Source organism: Oryzias latipes, chromosome 4, assembly GCF_002234675.1.
Source record: "Oryzias latipes chromosome 4, ASM223467v1".
In the NCBI taxonomy this organism is placed as follows: domain Eukaryota; kingdom Metazoa; phylum Chordata; class Actinopteri; order Beloniformes; family Adrianichthyidae; genus Oryzias; species Oryzias latipes.
The window spans coordinates 26,623,486-26,643,833 of record NC_019862.2 but is presented as its reverse complement, the minus strand read 5'-3'; the positions used below and the strand labels follow the sequence as shown (position 1 = coordinate 26,643,833).

The 20,348-nt window shown below is 41.3% G+C and overlaps 2 protein-coding genes across 2 annotated transcripts; one reads left to right on the top strand and one right to left on the bottom strand.

Annotated features, from left to right (window-relative positions):
* Positions 1 to 2,961: 2,961 nt before the first annotated feature.
* LOC101156315 (E3 ubiquitin-protein ligase RNF170) lies at positions 2,962 to 7,266 on the top strand. The gene is made up of 6 exons (XM_004068185.4): positions 2,962 to 3,377; positions 3,787 to 3,890; positions 4,212 to 4,320; positions 5,168 to 5,241; positions 5,318 to 5,428; positions 6,660 to 7,266. The coding sequence occupies exons 2-6, from the start codon at positions 3,870 to 3,872 to the stop codon at positions 6,972 to 6,974; spliced, it is 630 nt and encodes a 209-aa protein (XP_004068233.1). The 5' UTR covers positions 2,962 to 3,377; positions 3,787 to 3,869; the 3' UTR covers positions 6,975 to 7,266.
* A 116-nt stretch (positions 7,267 to 7,382) lies between these two features.
* On the bottom strand, positions 7,383 to 19,521 carry pfas (phosphoribosylformylglycinamidine synthase). Its single transcript, XM_004068184.4, has 28 exons — positions 19,323 to 19,521; positions 18,050 to 18,172; positions 17,774 to 17,909; positions 17,445 to 17,550; positions 17,159 to 17,357; positions 15,568 to 15,673; positions 15,333 to 15,473; positions 15,115 to 15,239; positions 13,770 to 13,898; positions 13,453 to 13,590; positions 13,221 to 13,349; positions 13,046 to 13,119; positions 12,812 to 12,968; positions 12,674 to 12,735; positions 12,421 to 12,582; positions 11,328 to 11,564; positions 11,003 to 11,233; positions 10,705 to 10,885; positions 10,541 to 10,624; positions 10,313 to 10,468; positions 9,926 to 10,045; positions 9,685 to 9,830; positions 9,375 to 9,582; positions 9,202 to 9,293; positions 9,014 to 9,128; positions 8,773 to 8,922; positions 8,533 to 8,673; positions 7,383 to 7,774 (listed from the first exon to the last, which is right to left on the bottom strand). Exons 2-28 carry the CDS (start codon positions 18,168 to 18,170, stop codon positions 7,461 to 7,463), a joined length of 3,960 nt encoding a protein of 1,319 aa, XP_004068232.1. The 5' UTR covers positions 18,171 to 18,172; positions 19,323 to 19,521; the 3' UTR covers positions 7,383 to 7,460.
* Positions 19,522 to 20,348: the final 827 nt, after the last annotated feature.

Genomic DNA, 20,348 nt, shown 5'->3' with positions numbered 1-20,348 from the left:
CAATCAAAATGCTGCATTTGGATTGCTCTTTGAATTATGAAGGAAAAAATATTAAAAGCGACATGAATGGAGAATTGTGCAGCTAAAGTCAAAGTTAATCTGTGCTTAAAATTAAGAATAGTTACAGATATGAAAGAAGATAATTTGATCGTTTGCACATGTTTATCTGTATAATTTTTGTGTCATTTTTTATATTGGCTGTTTGCACAGTAGAATGAGAGGAATGCAATATCAAGTGTATACAGGGTTCTAAATGAACTTTTGTGGTTACTAGGGGGTCGGTCAATAAGATCCAAAGTCTACAAGCCAAATTAGATTTCTACAAGCCTAACATTTATTTTAATTTTTAATGTATTTAAAAGCAAAACAGCTATTCCCTTAATTTATCAAGTTTTAGTTGATGATTCTTCTCTTGCAAAAACAAAACACTAACAATTATTGAAAGTGCCATCTTATGTCAGGTTTTGTAACATTACAGAAATGTAATTTTATTTCTACAAAATACACTTCTGACCTCAGAACCTTTTAAAGAACACATACATTTCTTTAAAGCATCAACTTACTTTCTAAATATTACAGCAAAACCAGGTTGAACTGTTTACTTTTTTTCTGTGTTGAGTCAATGCCGACATCAATATTGGGCACAAATCAGTGAAGTCCGTGGGAGACCTGCTGGACATGGATGTGGTCAATTTTGTGCAAGCAGGGTGTTTTTCAAGGTGTAGTTTATAATGATTTCTGATAAATTTTTATGTTTTATAGAAGTGTATTGCATTCAATTACAAAAGAAGACCACTCATCTTAAATTGAATTCAATATACTTCCATTAAGATTAACTCTAGTGATAAACAATAAAGTCATTACCGGTACTTTAGTTTTGTTGTTGTTGTTGTTGTTTTTCAAAAAATATCATGCATTGAAAAAACAGCATATATTCAAATATGTGCAACGTTTTGCATGATTGTGTGTGTTCTTACAGATCAGTGTGTTGTAGTTGTGAGTCTTTTCAAAGAGTTGCAGTGCCATGGTGCCAGAAGTGAGTGTGTTTGTGTTGGCTAGAAACTGCCAGTGCACCTGAATGCAGCATTAGGAATACAGCACTTTCATTTTTTTATTTATTAAGAATGAACAATGATAATTGCAAGGATTTTGTTTAAATATTTAGTTTTCATTTACAAAATGCAATGACAGATGTATTACAAAAAATAATAATATTTAAGTTTTTTGCCAGGGTTGACTAAATGATATGCACGCGAGTGTTTTCCAGTCAGTTTTGCTCCCTTAAAAAAAAAAAAAAACTATAAGTTTAACATATTAGTCAAGTGAGTACATAGATGTGGGGACTTTAACATTGATCTAGATAACCCAATGAAACAAAAGACAACAGGTGCCTTCATTTGCAGTAAAATAGCATTAAACAGCACCAAAATTATCGATAATATTTATTAAAATGATGACATATCACATAATTAGTGGCCCATTCATATGTGATATCACGAATCATTTACCAACAGCCTTCTGTTTTGTTTTGCTTTGTTTTATTTTTATGTTATTATTATTTCTAGCAGAAGTACTAGTAGTAGTAGTATTAGTAGCAGCATTAGTTCCAGTAGTAGTAGTAGTTTTTTCTTTTTTGTTTTGGTGTTTAAGGTAGGCTACAGTAAGCAAAGTGGTGCCAAATCGGAGCCTGCACCTTTTAAACCGTGTTTTGTTTCGTTGTTATATTATTGTTGTTGTAGCTAATATTATTGTTATCATCTATGGGTTTCAGCCCCATATGAATTGTAATTTAAATATTAACACGTTTAGAACTAATTTAATAAGTAATAATCTTGAAGAAAACTCTTCAAACATCCACAGTCAGTTCATGAATTCCTGGTTAAATGCCAACATTTGGTGACGGTAAATCATTGATGATTGCAGGCCAAGTCAAAGGGTGTGTCACTCACATCAGAATCTCAGTTGACTGTTTCAGGTCACTCTTAGATAAGATCCTATACGTGAAAAATTACATGTCTGCAGGTGGGATTGCATTATTTACAAGAAAAGCCAAGTTCAAAACTGAGAAACGCTGGACCCAGTCAGGATGCGTGACACATTTAAATGGACTATGAGGTACTTATGCAAGTGTGAAGCTTATAAGTTTATCGTCTGATTTCTGTAACCCGGAGAAGCTGACCTTCACTGATACGCGGCGACTATTTTTAGATGACCTGAACCATCCCGACTTTCTTGCTTCAAAAGTGCCAGGTTAAATATTTGTCAGCATATTTCTGTACCACATGACTTGGTGAACTATGTGAGGGTTGTCACATCTTTGCCCGCTACTTTAGGAGGAAAAATTCCCAATATGACGATGGCAGCTGCAAATTTATTTGCCAATTGCAAATGTATATGTTTTCTGTTGGATCGTCTCAAAATACTGTCTTGAAAAATGCTGAAATATTTTTTTTTTCCCCCACTAGAATTTTCGCCACCTCCAAAGAATAAATGTCATATAATCTATTTTTTTGTTTTGATCTACTAACATATGCTTCTTTAAAAAATTGAACTTTTAGTAAAAAATAATAATGATGGTATTAAAAAAAACACTAAACATACGTTCTTATTCCCCTTTTGGTTTATTTTTTTACATTTTAAATTTGACTGTGTTGATTACTGAAGACTAACATTTTACATGTAGTACATTGGTGACGGTAAAACTCCTCATTTATTTGCTTTGCTGTACAATCCAATAGCCTGTGCCTGTGATCTATCCATCCTCTGTTCTGCTATTCTGCTGGACTGCTGCTTCTAATTTTTGTAACAGTAAGATGTGAAATAGGTAATAATATGAAACGCAGCTCTGTAATATTAAAAGGGACCCTTACTAATACTGCAGTAAAATCCTCTGCTATTACCAAATGACTGGATTGATTTCATAACTAACAGGTAGGTCATGGTGAGTAAAAGATCATGTGGTCAGGGTTTTGGTAAAGTAAACTTTGAGTCAATGATTTACCCACTTCAGATCTTACAAGCAAGGGGAGCTTGTTAGGTAACCTTTCTGGCTTTGATTTGGTTTGGTGACCCACACAATGAGGCTGTAACCTGAAGACAAACGTGTTAATGAGCTCATCTGCAGACTTTTACTCTGAAATGTGTCTTTTTTGATGTGTAAAGAGTGTGTTTTAGGGTAGAGAAGCGCTGCTCCTTTAAAGGAAAAATTGCTTCAGCTGATATTAGAGGGTGTAGCTAATCAGTAACCAGCAGCCTGAGTTTATTTTGTTGAGGGATGCTATAAGGCAGCGCTTCACTTCCCAGCAGGAAACAGAGGGTGCCTCTCATTGGGATAGAGCTGCTCCGATAACAGTTTTGCTCCTGTCATCTCGGTGAAGGTAAGTAGATGTTCTCAGGTTGTGCACGTTATTTAGTGACTTCACATTGCCTCTGGTTTGGGGAAGTTTTGTTACTATTATTGCTCAAACAGATTTTGTATGACACCATAGGCAAAATTTGTTTTTTGTTTTTTTTTATTTAAATCTTGTTTGGAAAATTATCAGGAAGTGGTTGGATCTTTGTTGGGCTCTGATTTTTTTCTAGAATACTGTAAATATCATTTACATACAAGAAAGAAAAGCTTTTTTCCTGAATATCTCTTTTATTATTTGTCATTTTGTAATGATTTACATTTTTTAATGAATACCTTTGTAGTCAGAACATCATGAGTGAACCAGAGACAAAAGTTCCCCCAGCCTTGTCTGAAATATTGTTAGTCATGTTTCCTATTGTTACCTTACTTTCCAGTCTGGACCCTCCCTAATCTGAAGTTTCATCAGGCCAACATCACCTGGAGTCATCCTCAAGTCACCTGCTATAAATCAAGATCAATGCATACAAGTTGCCATAAAGTGAGTGCAACAGTCAGCCACGAACAAATTCTGCAAGTGCTTCTGTGTCTGATGATTTTATTGTGTCCGAGATGCAATGGACTCCTAATTCTGTTCACCTCCTGGCATAAAAGTCATGGCTTTATTAGAGTCAGAGTCACGCCTGTCCCTCGATTCATTTACATGAAAAAACATGGCCAAACTAAACAAAATAGACACTTACTATAAACTTACTTTTTCGATCTCCAAACCAAATTATATCGAATTCTTCGATATTTTTCACTTTTTTTAAGTTTTATCTTATACTTTTTGACAAAGTTTCTCCTATTCTCACCTCCTCAGGAGTCCTCGCCACCATGTCTGTCCACAAACACACAGGACTGGCAATGTCCAGTCTGCCTGCAAACGCCCAGATTTCCCGTCCAGACCAACTGCAGCCACTTATTCTGTGGTATGAGCTCACACACCCAAACACGCCCATCAACCCTCGTCACAGACTTTGTAAATGCGTTGCACCACGCTACCATTGGCTTTATTTTCCTGTTTTTCCTTTAAACTGGGTTCGCATGTTGCATTATACCTCAGTTATTCATTCACTGAGGGCTGTAGCATTAATGGAATTCAGCTGTGAGGGTGCTCACCACCTTCAGGTCTGATTTCCCAACTCCAGCAAATCAAAAAAATGAATACATAAAAAATAGAAGCAAAACTTGTCCGGCAGATGTGCAGAAGTGAGTTGCTTAACAGAATTTATCTCCTGTCTTTACTCTTTGTTCAGTCAATGTCTGCTTAAGGAAACACTGAAGTCCAGGTAGTGTGTTGGTGTTGACTATCTACAAAATTACTTTAGGTTTGTAGACAGGAACACTTGTAAATCTGTTTTACTTCAAAGTCAGCAATAATCCTGGAATTGACTTTACTTTGCAAAGGTTTGAAAAACGTTCAAGGCCGAGACGGGACAGCTGCCCTTTTTGTTTAAATTTACAATTAGATGTTTATTTGTATCTCTGTTCCGCGGTTAATAGTTATTGTGCAATGACACCTCAGTTTAACATTGACAATATTGGTTACCAATTAAACGTTTTTTTCTCCTGGAGCATGTACAAAGAAGGTCTGAGTTTAAGTCAGTTACCTCTGCATCTGTATCTTATCAGTCCTTCACACTGGGGGCCTTTTGAACCCTTGAACACTAGTCGCTCGTTAAATGTGGGTCGTAAACACAAGTTTACTTTAAATGTTGTAAAATACATCTCCGTTAAGCTGCTTTGATAGTGACTTAAACATTTGCCTCTCTGCAGCTCCCTGTCTGCTGACATACTGGAGACATGGATCTTGGTTAGATGCAATCAACTGTCCCCTCTGCAGACAGAAGGTGCGGCACAATTCCTCTGTAAATCGGAATCGGGCTACAAGTGTCAACATGACTTTGAATGCTTGTAATTGTGCAGGTCAGCGTGCTTTGTAACCTGTTTTATGAGAGCCAATCCGACCAGCAGTCACAACAAGTTCTGGGGGAAATCACAGACTACAACAGACGTTACTCTGGAGCCCCACGAAAGGTCAGCACTACAAGTCGAATGTCGCCGTCTGCCTGAACTAAGTGGGAGCAATCCAAATTCTACGGTTTATTTAACATTAGAACAGAATAAAAAATGAAATTGTTCTTTTTTTACAGAAGAATGTGTAAACTGAATACCTGTTATACATCCCTCTGAGCTGAACACCCTTTGAGACATTTAATCTTAGACAAAATATGGCCTCGATTAGTCTGACAAACATGTTTAACCCCCTAAAGCTCATCCGACACACACACACACACACAGTTTATGATAAATCCTTGTTACCAGTTTTGCTGTTGTTTAACATCATTTTAAAACAGGGTTGTCAGATGTGGAGAGGTGAAAATGTGTGAGGGTCAACCATTCAGCCTGACATTTTTTGTGCTATATTAATAAGATTACATGCAAATCAACTATTTAAGAAACATTTTATTGCACTGGCACACTTTTCATAGCTTCACTCAGAACACAAATGCAGCTAAAAACATGTATTTAGATGTATTCATAAAGTAATTCTGGTAGACAGTTCATAGTTCACAGGAATTTTACCAGAATTACTGTGAAATTGTCCGTTTCTTGCACCGTTCATTCAGCTTGTCGTCGTGCGTAGTGAAAACTGCTACGGTCTATTGGCATTTTAGGCAGAAATTGTTGTTTTGCATTTGTCTGAAAAAAAGCCATGTCCTGGAAGCATGTTAACCATCATTGTTAGCTTTCCTTTTTTTTTTGTCCAGTGGACATTTTAGAAAGGACCTGGAAGGGTCACATGATAGTGATGTCACAAGTTCACGATTGATTAAAACATGATTTATCGAGACGAAATTTAAAAATTGTACACAAACTTATAACCCTTGTGCTATCCTATGGGGTCCAGATGACCCGATCCTTACATTGGCGTGTTATTCCTACCATGACAAAGGTGTATAAAGGTGAAGAGGATTTCATGTAATCCATGGACACCAGTGAAGATCACAAATCATTGAAGAAAAAAGGTTATTTTGGGGTCTAGATGACCCAACTCCCAATGTTAAAGGGCCTGGGATAGCAAAAGGGTTAAGAAAGTGCTGGGGGCCAAATATTATTGATTTTTTTCAAAGGAGCCAAAGAGAATTTGAATAAGGACGGCATTTGGCCCTCAGGCCGCACTTTGGACATGCCTATTTTAAAGGATTTGTAAATGTGCTGTTTAAGTGTGCCTCATTTCTGATTTAATGCATTCTACTTCTTTCAGATGAAGGACTACCTCTGCGATGTCCCCCTTGTTCTGCAGCTGCTGGCCCGAGGCCTCGGCGCCATGGGAGGACTCGTGGGGCTGTTTCTGTTCAGGGTGGCCTTGTGCTGCGTGGGGACTGTGGTGTCCATCTCGGTCCCCCTCGAGGACCACGTGGCGGCATCATCCAATTCGCTGGAAACGGATCCCTCCCTCGGCGGACTGCTAGGCGTCCTGGACGACGTGGTTGTGGTCTTCCTGCTGCTCGTCTGCGTCATCAATGTCAACCAGCAAATTGTGCCTGATGAGGGACACTCTGCTGAAGTGACACCCTGACTTGGAGTGACAAGGATGCAGCTACTCTCAATGAAATGAACTCATGTCGGTGCATTGAAGCTGCTCAGACTGGACTCCAGGACTTCTTGTCAAGTGTTTACAGGAGTTGTGCAAACATGATCAATATGAAGAGAGCTGGTTACAGATAGAGAAGTTCCCCAGCTGTTGCCTGTCAGCATAAAATGAATGTATTTTTTTTTCTCAACTCAGTGTTGGCATAGTGATGCTAACATTCCTGTAAATATGTGATATATTTTTTTTATGGTTGAAATAAATATTTATAGTTCTAATAGTTGTTTTTAGTCAAGCCTTACAGAGTTATGACCGATGACTGTGGTTTTACTAAGCATAAAACAAATATTTGTAGAGTTTCCAGCCTTTAAAAAGATTTTAAAGTAAAAGACAACACCATTTTTAACAAGTGTATTGAATAATCCTCACGATTACATTACACTTTCACAGCATTTAGTTAATGTAAATCCAGCATTATACATCTGTGTTGCTGCACCACGCGGCTGCATTTTTGAACATGCGAAGCCACGGCGACGGCACCAGAGAAGGCCGAAGCTCCCTTGGGGCCCAGGGCCACTGCCAGCTCAGGGTGCAGCGCTCAGGGTGAGGCATCATCGCCAGGTGCCTCCCATCCCTGGAGCACAGCCCTGCCACACCCTGCGGGGAGCCGTTGGGGTTCAGGGGATACTCCTCGGTGGGGAATCCCTGCTCATCCAGGTAGCGGAGAGGAGCGAGTCCACCGGAAATGATCAGGTCTTGTGCCATGGAGCTCCGGAATTGCATTAGACCTAAATGAGGAGAGATGGGACAAAAACAACAATAAAGAAGCTGCAGGTTACAAAGTATTCTGATACTTGAAATCTGAATATACAACTGTTGCATATATAGAAATATCCAACTTGCGTATTATTGACCTGGAATGGTTTTTGAATGGACATCAGACTTGAGCTACGCTTGCGCCGCCCTCAGTAACACACGTTCAACCACATCAGAATCCTTTATTGTCATTGTACATAATAATACAACAAAATTGTAGCAGCCTTGGAGTGGTAAATACTAGTAATCTAATTAAAAAATATACAAGAACCAATAAAATACAAGTATGAAAAAAATAGAATAGAATAATGTTGAGTGAAATAAAGTGCAGTATAATAGTTGTGCAGCATAATCCATTGAAAGATTTATGTAAATGTCATATTTGCAATACACCTATGATGAAAATTACAGGTTTCTCTCATCTTTTTAAGTGGGAGAACTTGGACAATTGGTGGCTGACTTTTTGCCCCACTGTATCGGAATAGAGCTGTGAAAGAAAAAGCGTGGGGATAGATTCACGAGACTTGTATTGCTTCCATGTTTCGCACCAAGCCTCCTCCAACTGTAGATGTTGTGTATGCGCAAGTAAACAGTAGTAGAAGTGTGAACACCGTCTAGCGCGAGAACCAAATGCTGAAACATTTAGTGCGGTTTCGAACGCCTATCACATGTTGGTGTGAACACAGCTTTAGAGCTGCATTACCTGCTGTACAGACTGCTCTGACTTTACCTTCTCCATGAGCGACCCAGACTCCCAGAGCGGAGCCCTCCATGCCTCTGAGCCAGATGGACGGAGACTCCTGAATCCCAACACTCACAAACCGCGACTCGAACCTGCCAGAGCGATTATGGGTCAGCACCACCTCAGAGCCTGAGCCAAAAGAAGAAAAATGTCAAATATTAACAAGAGCAAAAAAAAAAAAAGCTTTCATTTGATATTTCAGTAACACGTTTTTTTTTTTGCCTTTACCTGCTCCATCCGCCGTCTCCCCCACCCACCCTAAAAGGGCGAGTAGCTGACAGCCGTTACACACGCCCAGACTCAGCGTGTCTTCTCTTTGTTGAAACCGATCAAACTCAGCTTTAGCTTTGGCGTTGTAAGTAGCAGCTGCAGCCCAACCTTAGTGTTAAAACCACAGAATTACACCACCTTTAAGTATACACATGTGATAATCCTCAGCAGCTGCATTTACAAGCAGGTTTTTATTGACCTTTAGCTGATCCGAGAACATCTGCGTAGCTGAATCCACCAACAAATACGACGGCTTTGAAAAGCTCAAGCGTTAAGGAACCACAGCACAAATCCTGCATGGTGACATCCCAAACCTGCAAATAGATCATTTGGGTCAAATACTGCAGAGGTTAAAAATGAGCACCTACAAAGAAGCTAGCATCCAACCTCAAAGTCGGCCATATAAAGAGAGGCTGACATCTCTCGATCTCCATTGCTGCCCTCCTCCCTAATCACAGCTACACGTGGAGGCCCACCAGCTGAAAGACACAACCATCACATAGATTGTCTACTAATAGAACACACAATATCTATAACAGCTTCACTTTGTGTACTCTCACCAAGCCGGCGAACGCTGGGACTTTCAGATGGGTCAAAATTCAGTTGAAAGTACGGCTGTGTCCTCTTGGCAAGCCCCTCCTCTTCTTGTTTAACACACAGCTCATTGGCTTGGAGGCACTCCAGCTGGAAGCTTGTGTCCTCCCATGCTGCTCTGAGCTCAGGCAGGGACTCCTTAAGGACCTCCTGTCCATCCACACAGACTCTGACCTAGAAGCCAAGTAAGACACAGAAGACAACAAACCACCACAGATCAGAAGAACAAAACAAAACAAAAAGACCTCACAGTTTGAGCCGAGGACTATGTCTCACTTCAGCCTTTGGTCCAAAGCCGCAGGTCCTGCCAATTCTATGACACTGCACACCTGCATCGCTGTATCTCTGACAAACAGCCTCAACATCACACTCTGAAACCTCCAGGACCACACCAAGCTCCTCGCTAAACAGCAGCTCCATGACTGCACAGAAGGCAACAAAATGCAAACAAACAGAGTTTTGGCTTTAAAATGCTGATGAATCCCAGGCAGATTAAGATTGGGCCTAATTCACAAACCTTCACTTCCTTGTGAGGACAGCTCAATGTCAATTCCCCGGTTTCCAGCAAATGCCATCTCTAGCAAGCAGGAAATGAGACCTCCATCACTTATGTCATGTCCAGCACTCACTATACGATCTGGGAGAACAAAAGCAAATCTGTTAACTATTCCTTGTTTCAGGAAGTTATTTAATGGAATGAACATTCAAATCTGGCAAAAAATTTAACAGATGCAATACAGAGTAACACCACTAGATGGCAGATTAGCCACAGTGCAAAGCATAAGGAGATGAAAGGGGGTTGAAAAAAATAAAACTATAGAAAACTGAGTTAAAAGTTAGAAACTGTCAAATTTCCTCTGTGTTTTCAAAACAACCTCTGGTCTTCCTGCGACTGAAAACTAACCCTGCAGGAGTGTCTGAGTTGTGCTAAAGCAGGCAGTCAACAGTTCGGCATGGTCCAGGTCAGGGGAGCAGTCTGCCAGCTGCCCGTAGCATTGAGCGAGGGCGGAGCCTCCCAGGCGATGGTTACCTGGACTGAGAGGTACCCACAGAAGCACCCCTGCAGACCAAAGAAGAGGTTCAGATGCCAGGTCGGGGATGAATTCTGAGAATCAGTGCGGGAGTGTCAAACCTTTTCCATCGGGATCCTCGAGATCAGGCGTGACGGTGGCAGAGATGTCAGGACAAACCGCATATGCTGAGATCACCAGGGCACCTGAAAGGGGCGGAGCAAAAGGCAGATCTTTACGACGTGCACAGAAACGAGTGCAAACTCAGTCATAAACACACAAGCACCTGGAGCCTTGACTGTCTCCTTTCCGACTCTCGCCGCCATGCTCAGAGAGTCTTTGCCCCCGTCGATGGCGACCCCCAGCTCACTCATCACCTTGCACATGGCTTTGCAAGCCTCCCACAGATATGCTCCTTCACCGGGCAGTTTGGCAGCCCACATCCAGTTACCGCTGCACTTCACGTCCTATCGTGACGGGAAAACAGTTATGATCTCAGCACTCTGTGCCAAGTATCCCCTACAGAGGATTTTAGTAGCACAACTGTTCAAACTTCATAGAAATGTGTGTTTTTTATTCAACACCTTCAGTGCTGTGACTCTAGCGAACATCAGATTAGTCAGAGCCTCTCCGACAGCCATACGAGCCCCAGCTGCAGGACACACCAGTCCTTTAATTGGCTGCTCCCCTATGGCCGTCGCTGCTCCCTCCAGACTGAACGGTGACAGAGCAACAACGGCCACGTCGGCCAATGGGGTGTGAAGAGGACCGACGCACTGTTGCTGGGCAACCAACCCAGTCACAGACCGGTCCACCTGACGCAGGAACAGAGGGAGAGAGCTCATTATCTACCTGTTTTTTTTAACTCTGCACACAGAAGCACTGTAATGCTGAAATGCAGGACAAGACCTTGTTGGTCAGGTAGCGTTTGGAGGCCACGGAGGGCAAACGCAAAACCCTCTGTAGAGCATCTCTGACTGAGAGGCCAGCAGGAAGTCTCAAAGGCTGACACGCGAGAGCCACTCGTTCCAGCCTGAACTCCTTCTGCGGCATTTTCCCCAGAACCCACTCCAGCTGCAGGTCGACGGGATGGCGGACAGAGTCCACCTGATCATTGCTGCCACCCTCATCATCCACCAGCACAATCTGCAGAGAAGATTATGGACAGGCTAAAGAGTCCTGCTGCTTTCAATTAACCTTCAAAGACTCACTCTGATGAAAATTGGGTTTTTGGTGTTTCTAAAATGCTCTTGTAGCATTTTTCCGATGATAGAGGACATATATAAAAGATAATTAAGCATAAAATTGAATTAGTTTTTTTTTTTTATTCAAATCTTTGCAGACGAAAAAATGCAATCTGAAAAAAAACGTACTTATGACTTAGAAGCGGGAGGAGACTACAAGCTCCCTGCTCCACTCCATTCTGATGCATTCACTTGTAGACGACTAGATCAGTGTACGTCCTTGTTTTCCTCGTCTGAGATGGAATCTGGATCTAAACTGTACGGCTGGATAGCTCCAATATTGCTAACCATTTCTGCTGCACAGCTAATGTTAGGTTGGGGTTGTGAAGGGCTGTAACCTAGCAGGAGAGCGTTTAAACAAATGCATGATGGGAAGTGGGTCAAACTGTCCCATCCACAACTAACAAATATCTAATGATCTCATACTGCTCTGCAGAAACAATGTGCTAGAAAACGACACAGGTTTTTTATTACGGCTAAAAATGCCATAATCGTGATTAATAGACCACTGGGAACGCTTTTATAATAGATCAAAAGATGATCAGAGTGGGACTTTAATAAACCAGAAAAGTACATTATTATTCCCAAAATACCCTGGACATAAATTTAGGAAGATAAAAATGTTAAAACAAAATACTAGAATAAAAATTCATGAATATATTATAAAAAGGGAAAAAAAGAGAGATTGTGTAGAGGAGCGTTCCCTGCAGTTTGGTCCAGTCAATAACTAATTGAGTTGCTGATGTAAATGTGGGTACTTTTCCGTCTCCGGTGATGTTTCCCACAAAGTCAACGGGACACTTCTCCCTCTGGCACACGCTCTCCAGGAAGGACCTGTCTGACGGGTGCAGCAGCAGAGCGTTGCTCTCCTGGTACTCCGCCCCCCACAGCTCCAGCACGCTCAGTGTGGGGTCACCTTTCTACACCAAAAATAGAGCAAGAAAAGCTGAGGTTAGACTCAAATTCACGGATTTAAACAGCAACAAAAATAAACCTTTTTAAAAAAATTACCTTAAATCTACTACTATAGATCACAGCGCCGGCTGGCTCACTGAGCTCCTTCAGCACATTACCTAAAAATGATGCATGTCTTTACTTTCCTTCATTTATTAGGTAGATGCACATCCTTCACATTCTTAGTTTGGGTACCATTTCCCCCTGCCCCCTGATCATGGATGCTGCAGATGGGGTTTCCATCACTTCTTTCCAAGCACGCCCTGAGAGCTCGATTCATCTTCTGCTCCATCTCAGCATCTCCTCTCTGGACGGCGCCCAGATCCCGCTCACTGCAGTTGTCCCCTTGGATCTAAGAGCAAAGACTTGTTCCCACATATTGGGTAAAACCAGCACAAAACTCCCAGTCATTAACTGTGCAGTCCATACTTGAACGGAGGAGGCCGCTCCTCCACCCACACCAATCCGGTACACCGGCCCTCCAATCTTCACCACCTCCATTCCTGACGGAGAAAAGCGGAGACGGTGCGAGTCATCGATTGGAACATTTAAATCTAGCACAGAATTGATCTTGCTTGGTTTGCACGCTGAGCTGAAGCCTCACCGGGACTGGCCTCTTCTTTCTTAACGTGCGAGTCTTCAATGGACCCGAGGCCGCCACTGAACATGATTGGCTTTATCCACTCGCGCCGCTCCCCGTTCGGCAAGCGCATGCCGAAAGAGCGGGCAAAACCTTAAAAAAAAAAAAACAACAACAATATATATATATGTCATCAGGTGGGAAAGCATCTACTTCTACTCAACAGAGCCATAAGTGTTGCAGTGAGCGCTCTTGCCTGATAGGACAGGCTCTCCAAACTTGTTGCCATAGTCTGAGGCGCCATCGCTGGCCTCGATGGCCACCTGCAGGGGAGGGGCGAAGCTGGAGGGATACTCCCATTCCTCTCCTGCAGACTCCCAGGGGAGTTCATACCCTAGAAAAATGGAGAAAGAACTCAAACGGTGAAGAACACTTCAGGAAGAGCATCCATTTTTCCTTAATTTGGCTCCGTCATTGGGGTCATTTAAAAAAAAACAAGTCTGTGCAGGTGCTGCCTCAAAATATATCCTGTTAAAACGGTCTTACACTCTCTGGTCATTGTAACAGTCTGACCTGGTATGTGCAGATTTCCAAAGCAATATCCTGCAGTTCCAGCGATGACGTGTCCTCCACGCCCGGCGCTCTGAACGTCTCTGATGCGGCCGCCAGTTCCGGTGGTGGCACCGCTAAATGGAGCCACGCCTACAAGGTCAGTTTACAAACTTATGATCAGCGGAAGGACACAGTCTTACAAAAGTAACCATGTATTCAACAGTCCGTGTAAATATCAGTTACAAGGGTCACTTAATTAATTCTATAAACATTTTTACTTGTTGGGTAATACTAATCATTTCTTTATAGAACTGATGTAGTTTCATATGAGAAAAAGTGTTTAAAAGTTTTTTTTAAAACAGACTCAGAAGCCAATAGGCCTTATTTTCTACTTTAATTTTCGTGCTCTCTAGGTATTCTACCTGAATTGGAACATACGCTGAATAAATCTGCCTTTTATCTTTAAGTCCTACTCAAACCATCTTTTTATTTATTTTTTAAAAATCTATCCCAGTGTTTTTTAAATTATGATCATTTTTGATCAAATTAAAAAACGTGTCGTTTTCTAGGACATAGCTTTTGCAGAGCGGCAGGAGTTCATTAGAAATTGGCTTCTGAGTCATAGGTGGAACCATTGGCAATCCCACCCCTACTTCCTGTCATCCATCTGTTTACACTCTCTCCTACTAGCTTACAGCCCCTCACACAAAGAAGGGATGCAAGAACAAAAATAGCGAGGAATATTGAGGTTATCAATCCAAACACGTTTGATTCAGATTCCAGCTCAGACGAGGAAAACAATGACGTTCATGGATCTATTTGTCTGCAAGTGGATGCATCAGAATGGAGCAGCGCGTGGAGACTGTGGCCCACCCAGTGTATTTTTCTGTCACAAATACACGTTTTTTAAACAGCTTTTTTTTTATCTGCTCCTCCTCATTCACATCCATTTGAATAAAGAAATACTCAGGAATGCAACTTTAGGCTTAATCTTTTTGAGTATATGTCCTCCATCATTAGAAAAATGCTACAAGTACATCAAAACACCAAAAAAAAACATTTCATCGGAGTGGGTCTTTAGGGCATTTATTTTTACAAATCTGATCAATATTTATAAAAAAGAATCTCAACAATTTTTTTATTTTTTTTAATGGATGCAACACTCTGTGACTCACAAAAACCCTTTAAGATATTTATCATAAACTGGTATGACTTTTGACCTTGAAAAATGACAAACGCAACACAAACTGTACCAAGTGTGCATCCACTCTAGTATTTTATGCAGCTCTGTCTGGTTGACATGACCCAATAAATTGCATTTTTGAACAATAAATATGTAATTGTGTGTTTGTGTGTTTGTGCTGACCTGTTGGGAAGTTGTGCGTCTCTGCGGTGAAAATGACGTGTCTTAATGAGAGTCGGGTCTCGTATGGACTTGCTCTGGAAGGATCTTTAGGGTAAACACACTCAATCTCCACACCTTTAATACCACTGCACACACACACACACACGCGCACACACACACAGAAGCAGTGAGTACAGACAGCATCACGCCCCTGGCATCCGTGCACGTTGTAGCACCACCTGCTGTTGTCGCAGAACTTGATGACGTTGTTGGGGTTGCTGTGCCGCTGGGTGTCCATTATGAGGCTGAAAAGAGTCTCCTTCTGCTCCTGCCCGTCGATCAGCATGCGCCCGCGGAAGAACCAGTGCCGGCTGTGCTCGCTGGGACGTCGTGTTTGAAAGAGAGAGAAAAAAAAACAGAAACTGAGGACACACAGAGCAGCCCAGCCACTTTACTCTTTAGAGTCCACCACACCTGTTGGACTGCGCCAGGTCAAAACACTCCACACTGGTGGGGTTCCTTTGAATTCGCTGGAACATTGATGTGTAGTAGTCCAAATCCCAGGAGTCAAAGGCCAGACCTGCCACACACACACACACAACAGAACAGCTTGACGTGTTGAATAATTTCTTTCCCCGTCTATCAAAGAGGTTGGTTAAAAAAAAAACAACGTCAGCTGGTTTTGGGTTCCCTTTTATTACAGTAGTTTGGCCTCACAGGTAAAAAAAAAAAAAAAAAGCTTGATGGTTTTTTATATTTGAATGGAATCTATTTGGATGAACGGGAATCTACACAAACAAACACCATAATTAATCATTATTTTCATCAGTCCAGCCTGAGCAGGTGTGACAGAGTGGAAGAATTACACTGAGGATGGAATGTGTGTGTTTATGCATGCAAGTTGAAAAAAAGTCATTTACACACCTAAACATAGCAAGTGAACTAAAGATATACATGATTTTGATTCATTTTGAAGGGAAAATTACTATTGGAAAATAAAATACAATAATTGTAATAATAATAGTAGAGGTGAATCAATAGAAATATTTGCTAGAGCTATATATTTTCTGTAATAAAATACAAAAATTCATTTAAAGAAGATTGTCCTATGCAGAAAATATGCAGCTTTATCAGTAATTTAAACCAGAATGAGTTATTTCAAATTAAAATCCCACTCAGATTATCTTTTGCTCTATTATAAAAGCATTCACAGTGGTCTTTTAAATAGGATTATGCAGTTTTTAGTCAAAAAAAAAAAAAACTGTGTTGCTTCTAGGTTATAGTTTCTGCAGAGCGGCAGAAACCTCTGACTTGTTGGTGCAGGGTAAGACCGCCCCACTTCTAATCACCCATGGTCTCCTGCTATTTTACAGCCCCTCAGACCCCCAACCTCAGGAGGAAAACAAAGACATTCATGGATCTGTTTGTCTACAAGCAGAATGGAGCGAAACAGGAAGCTGGTGGCCTGCGCCTGCTTTTATGTCACAAAAAAGGTCTTTTTCCAACGACATTTTTGCATCTGCTCCTAATTCTCAATGGTTTGAATTAAGGAATACTCAAAAATTCGCTTTTAAGCTGAATCTTCTTAGTATATGTCCTCCATCATCAGAAAAGTGCATGTTAAACACACCAAAACACAAATTTTCATTGGAAAAATATTTTATAAATGACTTTTAACCTCTTTTATGTGCTTAAAATCTTTTGGATGGAATCCTGAAATCTTGGATTTGGTGATCTGTTTTCTCAGGGTTTAATCTTCACTCTGAGAACCTTTTGAGTTCCGCTAAAAACGCACACACGCAGACACGCATGCGTCCGGAAATGAGCAGCATCATCGCAGTCCTGTGACCTCAACTAACTCAAAGCGTGCCATGCATCATGTGACATTTCAGCCTCCATCGGCACACACAGTGTACTCACAGAAAGCTGCAAGACTATGAAGAAAAGAGGGAAAAAAGACAAGCATAGATGTTACATTAATAGAAGAGGCTTGGTTTCTGTGAAGATGCCAAAAAAATAAAAATAAAAACTGTGACAGAGGTTGAGGAGTGCAGGCGAGTCTCACCCAGGTCGTCGTTGGCCTTCTCCAAGGCAGCACGACCTTTTGCCAGGATGTCCACCTCAAACACAGGTTGCCGTTTGGTTTCCACAGCAAAGGAGGTGATGGGACGATGGTAGACACACTCCGTCATGCTGTCATGCAGACAGTCGATCAGTTTCTTCATGTCGCCGCTGAGCTCTCCTGTTCCTTTTCCATTCTTGGGCTGAAAAAGGACACGGACGACACGGCGTTTATCGAAATAACCTCTGATCTGGAGGTGTCATGGTTGATTATCTGCGGGGTCTCAGACCTTGACGAGAAACCTGCGAGACACCTCAACTCGGGTGACGTTAGTGAGGCCGGCGCTGCGGCAGATGGACACGGCGTTGGTGGACCAGGCTGTGGAGAAGTTCAACCTGAAGGTGGAAAAACACATTGATGTTCTTCTCAAACATCTCTCTAGTGTTTTGAAGAAATGTATACTTTAGATGTTTCACAGTTATTCTTTTTCAAAAACTTTATGAACTGTGTTAAAAATAAAGGGTGCTTTTATTTTGAAATTTAAGATTTACATCAAGGTTTTGTTTATGTTGCCATCAAAGCTTTAATGATCCGGAGGAGAAAGTACAGAAACAGCACCTGGGTCCAATCTCCACCAGCTTCTCCTCACTGCTCTCTATGAGGTTTGGGTTCTCCGACAGCGGCTCAGCCTGCAGCGGAGGACGAAACAACCAGAGGAGAACCTCCTTCTCCTCAGCACTGAGACTCTCACGACCTGCAGTGAACAAACCAGACGAGTAAAGGAGAGAGTAAAAAACAAAACTGAAGGCAGGAATCAGAGAGAAACCCTGCAGGATCTCCTGTTGCTTCACAGCAGCCCCGCTGTCCGCATCCATTCTGACAGCGCCGTCTCACCTGTCAGCTCCACATTGTAGCACAGCTCTGTTGTGAGGGTCAGATGTGGGAAGAGTTTTGCTGCTCTCTGCAAGGCCCGTCCGTCCGGAGCTTCGCTGCTGTAAAACCTCACCACCGCCATGTCTGCTCGACACATTCACAGCGATCATGTTAGCCCATTATTGGTGGAAAAAAACAATGCTTTAACTAACCAGCAGCTCATGCTGGAGGCCAAAGGTCAGAGCTGATTAGGGACTCCTCATGTTTTCTGACTTCAGCTGACCTTTGTTTGATTAGGATGCCTAAAGCACGAGGAGACTGTTGTCATGAAAATGTAGTGAAGGAAAGCAGTGTCTGTAACAATTAATTAAACAATGATTCCATTCATTTATTTTGTGGTTGACGATTCACAATTGATATTGGTTCATTGTGAAAGAATCTGATTGACTGACCTAAAATGGATCCAGGTTGATTCCATCGCAGTAGTGGGTTTAAAAGTTGTAGTAGGTTCCAGATGACAACTTTTAAACCTACTACTGCGATAATCAAGTGTAAATTAAATATGTCTTCAAAAAAAGAAGTAAACAAGAACTAAAAAAAACTAATGTCAAATCAATTCACATTTTAGTTTCCTAAAATTCAGCCCACTGTTCTTTTTCCACATCCAAAGAATCCAAAGGGATCATTCTTAGAACATGTCTTTGCTTAATTCAAAGTGTTTCCATTAGACTGGAATGATAAAATGATCCAAATGTCATTTTCCATATCGATATAGTCGATTTATTTTATATTGAAACTGTTTTATTTAATGGTTTAAGTCCAGATTGATCTGGTAGCATCGTAGGAATATAAATCCATTCATTGATTAAGCTGATTATTTGTCAGATCCTTATTTTAAGCCATCTGATTAATAATTATGCTTTTATTTTTGTTTCCATTTGAAGGAAAGGATGAGTCTAAATTCAAATGTTTTATAATGGTTTTAAAAACAAAAACAGCTGCTTTGTTACCTGGAGCACGTGCGTTTAAAACTGGGGTTTTATTTTGGAGAGAAAACATTTTTAAAAGATTCCGAATCACTGTTATTTTTTTTATTTTTTTTAAAGAAATAACTTGTGCCATAGATGGTTCTGCATGCTCTCATGCAGTCTGGAGCTACACACCCACTCAGAAACTTTGAGGAAAGTGGAAATTATTAATGAAAGGTTTAATCTCCAAAGGGTCAGCTGTCGTCTCCTCTCCTCTGGCTGCATCATGGAAGCTAAAGACACAACTTAGCAGAAAGCTAACTCACGCGCAGCTCCTGGCTCCAGCACGCGACTCCCTCTGAAGTTTGTTGAGTTGACTCTCGACTCTGGACTCCCGTCAAAGCTCTGCTGCACCTGGACGGTCAGGAGTTTCTGGACTTGTTGGGTCTGCAGACCGATAGGACGGGTATGGATGGACCTCCAAAGTAATGCATGCAGCCCTCCTTGCGCATGCGCAACTCGTTTGGGAAGATTCCTAACTTTCGGTCTAATAAATTTAGGAAGACCTTGAACGCATCACGGGAGAACCGTACGATAGTGCAAGCTGATTGATTTCATTTGGGAGATTTTCACGAGTGGCTGTAAAAAACTAACTTACCAACTAACTAAAATATACAAATAAATAAATACCTACTTAAAACGTAAACCTCTTATGCTAATGTGCAGGTTGTGCTGTGCAAAACCTGAACGTTTCTTATGAGAAAGTCTTTATTCAAATCGTTGTGAATCAGAAGTAGATGAAAAAATGCCATTAGACAAAGCTTGTAGGTCTGACATGGAGGTTTCTACGGCAAGTCACAACCTCCCTGCTCCTCTCTATTCTGATGCATCCACTTACAAAAAATAAATTCATGTATATCTTTGTTTTGTTTTTTGTATGAGATGGAATCTGACTCTAAAATGTCTGGCTGGATATCTCTGATATTCCTCGCCATTTTGTTGCACCGTTGATAGCGGGAGTGAGTTTAAACAAAGGCATGATGGGAAATAACCAGCAGCGTACTTTCACACCCGCCCACAGGTCAGAGGTGAATTCCTAATAAACTACTGCCACTCTGCAGAAACTAAGTCCTAAAAAATTACACCGATTTTTTAGATTTTCGCCAAAAGTCGTAATTAAAAGACCACTAGGAACGCTTTTACAATAGATCAAAGATGATCAGAGTGGACCTTAAAGAGCCAGTTGATCTGATTTTTTCCTGAGCAAAACCTACCCGGAGCTGCAAAATTCACTGTGTACGAATATACACTTTATTTAGGTTTTTGGGTTACTAAGCTATTCATTTTTAAGA